This window comes from Oryza sativa, chromosome 4 (assembly GCF_034140825.1).
Source record: "Oryza sativa Japonica Group chromosome 4, ASM3414082v1".
Lineage (NCBI taxonomy): Eukaryota > Viridiplantae > Streptophyta > Magnoliopsida > Poales > Poaceae > Oryza > Oryza sativa.
The window spans coordinates 21,365,283-21,374,795 of NC_089038.1; the positions used below are offsets into that span (position 1 = coordinate 21,365,283).

At 39.6% G+C, this 9,513-nt stretch overlaps 1 protein-coding gene across 2 annotated transcripts; it reads left to right on the top strand.

Moving 5' to 3' along the window:
* The first annotated feature begins 250 nt into the window (after window positions 1-250).
* LOC9267783 (probable helicase MAGATAMA 3) lies at window positions 251-6,300 on the top strand. Of its 2 annotated transcripts, XM_066310090.1 has the most exons (20): window positions 251-474; window positions 568-709; window positions 828-967; window positions 1,272-1,469; window positions 1,574-1,771; window positions 1,863-1,898; window positions 2,064-2,149; window positions 2,335-2,385; window positions 2,767-2,875; window positions 2,968-3,073; window positions 3,248-3,345; window positions 3,420-3,524; window positions 3,619-3,711; window positions 3,848-3,901; window positions 4,221-4,279; window positions 4,363-4,447; window positions 4,523-4,882; window positions 4,985-5,107; window positions 5,582-5,668; window positions 5,751-6,300. In XM_066310090.1, exons 1-20 carry the CDS (start codon window positions 334-336, stop codon window positions 5,967-5,969), a joined length of 2,490 nt encoding a protein of 829 aa, XP_066166187.1. In that variant the 5' UTR covers window positions 251-333; the 3' UTR covers window positions 5,970-6,300. The 2 variants fall into 2 exon arrangements, with proteins under 2 accessions (XP_066166187.1, XP_066166188.1); XM_066310091.1 differs by lacking the exons at window positions 5,582-5,668; window positions 5,751-6,300 and adding an exon at window positions 5,201-5,281.
* Window positions 6,301-9,513: the final 3,213 nt, after the last annotated feature.

The window sequence follows — 9,513 nt, forward strand, 5'->3', positions numbered from 1 at the left end:
AAATATTTTAATAGATACGGTGTCCAGCAGCGAATTTTTGTATTTTGTATACAATGATTAATGCGCTAACCACAACACAAGTAATTGAAGCCCCATTTCATCAAATTTTCGTTTGTGGATTTGCATCGGAGTTGCCCCATGTTCGTTGGGGGTACTTCAGAAATGGGCTCAGGCCCATTACATGGCCCATAACCATTAGCATCGCACTTTCTCTCTGTTTGCTCTCATCTCGTTCCTTTTCCTTCTTTCCAGAGCGAGGCTGTTTGCCGCTACAGCGCCGGCGGCTCACTAAACCCCAGAACCCCCTTCTCTCGCCGCCGCGACGCCGCCCCAATGGCGGTGGACAAATCCGGCGGCGGCGGAGGCGGAGGCGGCGCCTCCTCCTCCTCGTCGGGCGTCGCCGCCTCCACCATGGACCGCTTCCACAAGATCGTCCTCAGCTGGGACTACTTCCGCCTCGTCGCGGACTCCAAGGTACGCCCCTCCCCGCCCCGCCCCGAGCGCTCGCTTTGCAATCACCGGCACCACCTTTGAATTTTTTTTCTATATGGCGGCTTGGGAGGACAGGGCGGGCAGCAGCAGGCGAAGGGGCTGGGGCGCGTGAAGAACACGTACGCCTCGGTGGCCGAGTACCTCGCTGTGTTCGAGCCGCTGCTGTTCGAGGAGGTGAAGGCGCAGATCGTCCAGGGGCGCAGCGACGAGGAGGAAGGTGGGTGGGTGGGTGGCGCGCCCGATTTCGTGTTGCCCCCCCAATTTGCTGTCGGTTTATTTAACAGTGTGTGTGTGTGTGTGTTGTTTTTCTCTCCCTTGCGTTTCTGTGTGGGCAGAGGCTGGGCAGGACTGGCAGAAGGGGATTGTGGCGTCGTGCACCGAGTCGGAGGGGTTCCACAAGGTGTCCATGGCCGTGCTTGATGATTTCCGGGAGATGGTGTCGGAGAACGATCTCCTGCTGCTGTCCAAAGAGAAAGTAAGTGCTTTAGCACCTTAGTGGTGTGATAGGAAATGTTTCAAAAGGTATAGATGGCTACAGAATTTAGTGGAACATATAGCGTGTCAAGAACTCAAGACAATGTTAGTTACTTATCTGCGCTCCTACATTTGGAAGGGCTATGGGGAACTTGAGACATAATTTCACCAGAAAAAGTGCTTTCCATGGTTTTAGATAATATGCCAGGCTAGCAAAATGCTCCATCGATTCTATGCGATCTCTCTTCAAGAAAGAAGTTATGATTGAAAATTCATAACATTGATATATATCTGCACTTTTGTAGTTTGAAGAGGGAGTGACCCCCAGTGCATATGCCTTTGCCTTAGTGGAACAGCGGGGTGGCAGAGAAACGATTTCTCTAAGGACATTTGTGGCAGGTGAAATAAAAAATCTTAATGTAGCAAAGCCTGTGAGCTGTTCTAGGCTGCAGCGTATTGCTTCCATTTTTTCAACTACAGAGAGCTTCCTCTGGATTTTAAAGGTGAGTTTCAACTGCTAATAAAGAATGCCTGAGTTTTCATGCTTGCATAATTCATTGACAACACATATGAATATGCTATTTTCTTTTATGGTTAAAATTGTCAGATTTGCAGCTTGTCTACCATAATGCGAGAATTCTCGGGCATGCACTCTGTAGCATCACTTCCTTTTAAGGATCTGATTCTTTCAGCTAGTGAGAAGAACAGTGGTGGGAATGATCAAAACCGTGCTTGGAATGTCCCTGAGCCACTTATGGATTATCTTAAAACAAACCTTAATGATTCACAACTAGATGCAGTCAACGTGAGCATTATTCTTAATATCCTTTTTTGTTGCTCAATTTAGTTCTAAGAAAAATCAGATGTCTGATTGATCAATGCATTATCTCTTGCAGGCAGGTCTTTCTCGCAGATCCTTTGTTCTTATCCAGGTTTGTTTGCTTATTTCCAGTTATATTTGTTTATTTTTCAGTATTATTTATCATTAACCTATTTTAGAGAAATGCTAGTGCCTTGAGAACTAGAGTATATGCAGCTACATGTGCTCTACTTGTTGTCACATGCCATTCATATAGAACTCCAATGTATATTTGTAGGGGCCCCCAGGAACAGGAAAAACACAAACTATCCTTGGACTCCTCAGTGCTGTTCTCCATTCTGCTCCTGCAAGAATGCAAACCAAGTAATATCTTCACCTGTGTATATTTATTACTGAGTGAAATGTAGACTAGTATCTTTCTGTTATGGAGAGGAGAAACCTTGATATATAAAAAAAGAGATATTAGAAGCTAAAACATAAATATAAGTGTTCAATACAGTTTCCAAAAGCTACATGTATCTGACATGATTTACGTTCTTGTCATGCAGAGGTGGTTTTGATGTTAAAAAACACGGTCCAGAGCTTGATATTGAGGGCAAGTATGTTAATGAATTGGACTCTTTTCAATTGCTTCATCCTCAGCTAATTTTCTTGTTTTGTCCATTTCTTCTGCTTGCTTTTTTCCTCCTTTAAACAAGTTCTCTATGGTGTTTGGAAATAACAAATTCACCTTACTTTATGGTACTTCTCTTAGTGTTTGTTAGAGGGAGAAGATTGTAGCTATTTTTACATTTGTACTATCATATTTAGTGATCACTCAGCATGTGGATTTTATATGTAGTATGGGAACTGATAAAGAAATTCTTTTCAGTGTATTTTTTTCTTTTCTTACTCTGTGGAATTATGCAGTTCCTTTATTTGCTACATAATACTGCTGCAAATATCTGTTGCACTATCTTACTGCAGAGCTCATGTGATAGGCATGCACACTGGATGAAGGCCTCCCCGTGGCTGATTGGTGTAAATCCTCGAGATTTAATTATGCCTGTTGACGGCGATGATGGTTTTTATCCTACTGGGAATGAGCTAGTAAGCTTCTGTGCTCTGTACTTTGCTATATTTGCCATGATGCCTGTATGAATTTTGTATTTTTGTTACATGGTAAACACCTGTCTTGATAGAAACCTGAGGTCGTAAGTTCCAATCGCAAGTATCGGGCCCATGTCTTGGTCTGTGCTCCATCCAACTCAGCACTTGATGAGATTGTGCTGCGAGTTCTGCAAATAGGTAAAGGGGTTTCTGTGCTGACTGATCCAATTCAGAAAAATGTTCTGACAATAAAAATACTCTTTCAATTGCATCCATGTGCTACAAACTAAACAACATTTCTTAGGCTCATCTGGTCACTAATTTATTGATCGGAAAATCAATCATCTAAATTATTATTCTTCTTCCTTTCAGGAATACGCGATGAAAATAACAACACCTATAATCCTAAGATTGTGCGAATTGGACTGAAGGCGCATCACTCTGTTAAAGCAGTTTCCATGGATTACCTTGTACGTGATTTTAGTTGCTAAGTATTTTCTGTCCAACTCAATTACAGTGAGTTGATAAGTTGATATCTTTGCAGATACAACAAAAACTTTCTGGTGTGGATCGCTCATCAGATGGTGGGAGACGAGGGGCTGGTGAATATGATCGAATTAGATCTTCCATTCTTGATGAAGCAGCCATCGTACATTCATTTTCTTATTTCACATTCTTTTGCTTATTTCAGTATTCCAGGAATCATTTAATATTTGATTCTGACTGTCAAGCAAAATTTGTAGGTGTTTTCTACGCTAAGTTTTAGTGGATCATCCATTTTCAGCAGGATGGCTCGTGCTTTTGATGTTGTTATAATTGATGAAGCTGCACAAGCTGTGAGTGTTTGCTTTATACAGATTGTTACACGATGGAGCATTTAGCCACTCAGATTTAGATAATGGTATTTTATGAGTTTCTGACTTTCTGTTATGTTGAAATTCTGAAGTTTGGCATATCCCCTTCTTTTTTCAGGTAGAACCAGCAACTCTTATACCCTTGATCCATGGGTGCAAACAAGTTTTTCTTGTATGACATCCACCTATCTACGATTTATGTTGCCCTTCTCTTCAACTATGAGCCTTATCTTTATGCCTTACCATTTTGTCATTATAATACCTTGTTAATTCGCTCAGCAAAGAAATCATACATGGGCATGGCACTTTTAAATTTATTTTGCTGGAGTACACAGAGATCTTTCACTAGCTTAGATTTGATTCTCTGACCATGTGTTTTCATTTCTCAGTGCGTCTGCACACACTGTTTCTCTAGATACCCTGATACATGAAGCTTTCATCTGAGCTGATTGTGATCTCATATCTAACTATTTCTGTTAATATTTTGTCAGGTTGGTGACCCAGTTCAGTTGCCTGCAACTGTAATTTCATCTACTGCTCAGAAGTTAGGGTAAGATCTCTCTCTCTCTGTTCTATACATACTCTGGATGTAAGGTTTTACAACATTCTAAATAATACTAATGTATCCATTAGGTACGGTACTAGTTTGTTCAAGAGATTTCAGGCTGCGGGTTTTCCTGTGCAAATGCTCAAAATTCAGTATCGCATGCACCCAGAGGTAATATTGCCTAAATTCATTTAAAAGATGGAGACTGGAGTCGTTTTCTTATTTTATTAATCCACTAAAAAACAGATTAGTATATTCCCCTCAAAAGAATTCTACGAAGGTGTCCTAGAAGACGGGGAGGGACTCAGCAAGAAACGTCCATGGCATTCCTACAGCTGTTTCGGCCCATTCTGCTTCTTTGATGTGGATGGGACTGAGTCCCAACCATCTGGAAGTGGTTCATGGGTGAATGAGGATGAAGTGGAATTCATAACCCTCTTATATCATCAAATGGCTATGCGCTATCCAGAACTCAAATCTAGTTCCCAGGTAGCTGTCATATCACCATACAGGCATCAGGTGAAGCTCTTGAAGGACCATTTTCGGTCGACCTTCGGTGATCAGTCTAAGGAAGTGATAGACGTAAATACAGTTGATGGATTCCAGGTTTGTTTTGCATGCAAATGCAGACCTGCTGTATATGTAGATTTGTAGCAAATCACAGTGATTATAACTTTTGTAATGTTTGTTCTTGATGCTCACATATAGGGGCGTGAAAAGGAAGTAGTCATTTTCTCATGTGTTCGGTGCAATAAGGAACAAAAGATTGGGTTCGTTTCTGATTTTCGACGAATGAATGTCGCCATCACAAGAGCTAGGTCTGCTGTACTAGTAAGTAATCTATGCAAACTCCAATCCTTACATGTCATACCAATTTCTGCATGATTTGCAGTCAAGCAGTACCGTCTTTTGCATAATACACAGCGGATATGCACTCATATGAGTACAGAGGCGTGTTTTTACTCAATAATGGAGAGTTTTGCATCCTAGTGAAGTGTGTACAAAGCAAGGAGCATCTCTCTCATACAGTACTGCTCAGCATGCTAGTTCAAGGTGGCTGCTGTAATTTTTGTTCTGTCATGTGAGGTTTTATCTTACGTTCATAATGTAAAGTCCCTTTCTGAGATTGGTGAGCTGTGCAATATGTAACTTTCTTGGATTCCATCCATTACACAGGGGCTAGTAAAAGTAAATCATAGACTGGATATCTGGTCAATCAGTTGTTTCTGGCTATATCACTATTTGCTTATGTAGTTAACTTTGTTGGTTTAGTTATCAATCCAAATAATACTTGTCATACCACAGGTTGTAGGTTCTGCTTCAACATTGAAGGAAGATAAACACTGGAACAACCTTGTGGAGAGTGCAAAAGAGCGGGGTCGCTATTTCCAGGTTTGATTGCTGCCACCTTTTCCTTTTGTTCAAAGCATAGGAAGTAAACACTTGAATGAATCTAACTATGAGCACCTTGTAGGTTCCGAAGCCATTCACCGCATTCTTTGTGGATGATAAGCTGAAAACCATGAAAGTGGAGAGAGCTCCTCCGGAGCTGAGGACTGTGCAAGCATTGGAAGCAATAAACGAAGCAGTTGTAGGGCAAGAACTCATGGATGTCGACGATGCTGGCGACCAAGAGGATGAAGGGTATGATGATGATCCCGTGGAGGCTGATGATGGTGGCGGCGATGACTAACCATTCACTACCACATAGAGGTATGTAGAAGAGCAACATTTGTTTAGGTGGACTTGGATGCTGGACCCCAGCCACAGCCAGGGCCTTTAGTTGAGCCTTCGAATTACAAATTCAGTGCCGTGATTCTTTGCTATTTCGGGTGCGAGAGGTGGCTGAATGCCTGAGTTCATAGTTGCAGGCATAGCTACATCTTATGTTTTAAGTTATGTATGTATACAAAGCCCCTTGCACCAAAAGAGCTGAAAACTGCTCAACTGGCTTTAATTTGTCTGCGGCTATAATTTTGCACGGCAGTTGTGCATATTGTTCCAAAAAAAGAAGTGTTGCTCTAGGCTGTGGCAGTCTGATGGCATTTTCTTTGGTGTTCGTAGGTAAGTGTGTAACCAGTGATTTATCTCATCTTTCTTTTACATGGGGTACTTGCAGTTGTCGAAGAAAACCATTGTTTGCTTTTCTTTATGAAAGCCAAGTGCATTAACCGCAGCATACATGCACTGCCTGAGCGGCAGAACACACATGGGCTGCCATCATGAGTTTGCAGCTGCTGCCTGCGTGTAGATGAGCTGCACAACAGATGGCATTGGCCTTTAAAAGGCAGAGTAAAAGAGCAATATATGCAGTGACATGTACACGGAGACACCGAGAAACCAAGTCGAGAGAGGCGTGTATGCACGACAGGAGGGGTTTCTAGTGCAATTCTTTGGTTTTTGTTTTTCTCCTTTTTCATGCTCAAGGTAAAGTGAGCTGGATGGGCGCATTCTAAGCCAAGAAGTCTGTCTGTCTCTCTCTCTCTCTCTCTCTATCTATCTATATATATATATATATATATAGTATGTATGTATGTATGTATGTATATATATATATATATATAGTATGTATGTATGTATGTATGTATATATATATATATATATACATACATACATACATACATACATACATACATACATACATACATACATACTATATATATATATATATATATATATATATATATATATATATATATATATATATATATATATATATATATACATACATACATACATACATACTATATATATATATACATACATACATACATACATACATACACTGAAAATCCTCGTGTCACCAGTTCAAATCTGGTTCCTGGCACAGAAAAAAGGGATCTTCCGAATAGGTATTAATACAAATACCTTGAGATGGGTTGGGATACATATTCGTTAATAATATAGATAGAGTATGATTTTTTCATCTAAGTAGATAAATCTCTAAATAGAGGCACTTCTTTTTCTGCATTTTTGCATTTCTTAATTTTCTATTCCGCTATTCCGACAAATATTTTTTTATTCTTGCTTATCTTATCTTACTTTCCTAGTCGTTCTAAGTAATGCACGCTGTACAAAGTTCGTGGTAGGGAACTTCTTTGAGTCATCATATTTTTCTCTGTTCATACGAAGGAAATGAATATGTGATTTTCTAACGAAATGAAGCCCTTTATATATATATATATATATATATATATATATATATATATATATATATATATATATATATATATATATATATATATATATATATATATATATATATATATATATATATATATATATATATTCTTTTTTAGTAGCTCGAACTATAGGACTAGGAGGCACTGGGACTTTAGGCCATGCAACAGTTGTGATAAAATGCGCATAGATCCTTTGCACTGCGGCTAGAACTAGAAGTCACTGACAAGCGGGTCTGGTCCCACGTGAGTGGCTCATACATCGCCAGTGGTATTGCAGAGGGTGTGTATGGCAGGCCATAAGTAGCTATGGAGGCATGGGTAGTAAGAACCACGAGAGAGTTAACGTGCAGCAAATCTATCATCTTTGTCACGCCGTAAAAAAGATGTTGATCATATGTAACATCCCAGCCTAGTACTTAATAGGATTAATAGAATACTCATATCAACAAGTTACAACTTTTTTCCGGAAGCCGATCACTAAGGAACTTTGAGGTTAATCGTGCTTGGCTTGGAGCAATTTAGGGACGGGTGACCGATCGGGAAGAAGATATGTAAGTTCTTCCTGAGTTCACACTAGTAAGGACGGACAAAGTGTGCAGAAAAGATATGTAAGTTCTTCAAGTTCTTCCTGAGTTAACACTCACTAGTAAACCTATAAAAGCTAACATATGTAAGCGGGTCCGGCCTGGGAGAGACGGGACGTTACATCATGAAATCTTCGTCTATGAAGATTTCTTAAGATCTTTTTTTTTTCAGATCATATGTATGCATCTAGCTATGTACGCAGGTTGTTCAGTACAAGGAAAAATAATCCCAAAAATCATAGTGCTGATTTGAGGCTTCTAATTGTCAATACCTATATGAGTTTCAGATTCCAAGTACCTCTATGTGCATGTGTATATCATTGTCTCCATCAATTCTTTTAGAAAGACAAATATAACTAGAATCTCTAGCATGCACTGTATATAATAAATATATAAACAGAGAGCACCCGTGCCAATTATTCCTCTTAACTTGGATGACCATGGAGGTTAAATAGCCTCTACCATTTAATTTGCTCTCTATTTACCATTCTTCCTTGGGATGAACTAAAACGTGGGTTGGAAGGCACCGGCATTTTCAGGCTAGAGACTGACAATCATTTAGCAGCTTGCGGATTTTAAGGATACAGCTTTGGATGGCTGTGTAAGCTCGGGATGAGCTTCGTCGTGCCTCCTCCACTAAGCTCTGATCTTTATGTGCAGAGGATAGTGGGGGCTCCAAATAGTAGTGGCTCATAACACACAAGCATAAATTTGTGTTTCGATCCAAAAATTAGAGAAGAATGCAGAAGGATGAGAGGGTCGTCTAAATAACTAAATTGTTGGGTTTATTTGTGCAGTTGTCCCCAAACTGTATGTATATTAGCGCTGCTGCTACTCTGTATTATGTAGCTGTTCAAAGTGTATTACGGTGTAGCTAGTCTGGTTTTTAGTGAGTGCAAAACCATAACCACTGGTTCATTTCTGGATGTGGATTGAACTTTTTTTCTTAGATTTTCTCTTCTCTCTCTCTCTCTCTCTCTATCCCTAGATTGTAGTCTTACAAAATATACACCTTTTAGGAAACTATTTACACCTTGACAGGATGTCTTCTTGTTTTAATATCACTCAAAAAATCACTAAAAAAATTGAAAAAAGCAAGCTAGATCAATATGTGATATGCCACTCTACAAACGTGCATATTTAAATTCAACTTATACAACAAATTCGACTTTGAATAAAACACGTAATTCACAGTCAAATTTGCTATATTTGTTTCTAATTGTACAAGTTGAATTTAAGCTTACATGGTTGTGGAATGACACATCACATACTGGTCTGTCTTTCCTTTTTTTTTTTCTCAAAATTTTCTGATGATTTTTTCAATGCCATGTACAAGATAAGAAAACGAGAGGATGTCTCCTCGAGCGATAAAAATCCATCTCCCATCTTTTGTTCACCAAAAGACCATACTCAGGGAAACCTTACTTCAGAGTGCCATATAGTGCATCCTTTACATTTTTTTAGATAATGG

Coding starts and splice junctions, on each gene's coding strand:
- LOC9267783 (XM_066310090.1), top strand. CDS start 334: ATGGCGGTGGACAAATCCGGCGGCGGCGGAGGCGGAGGCGGCGCCTCC. Junction 2,150..2,334: donor CCTGCAAGAATGCAAACCAA/GTAATATCTTCA, acceptor CTTGTCATGCAG/AGGTGGTTTTGATGTTAAAA. Junction 3,346..3,419: donor CAGTTTCCATGGATTACCTT/GTACGTGATTTT, acceptor ATATCTTTGCAG/ATACAACAAAAACTTTCTGG.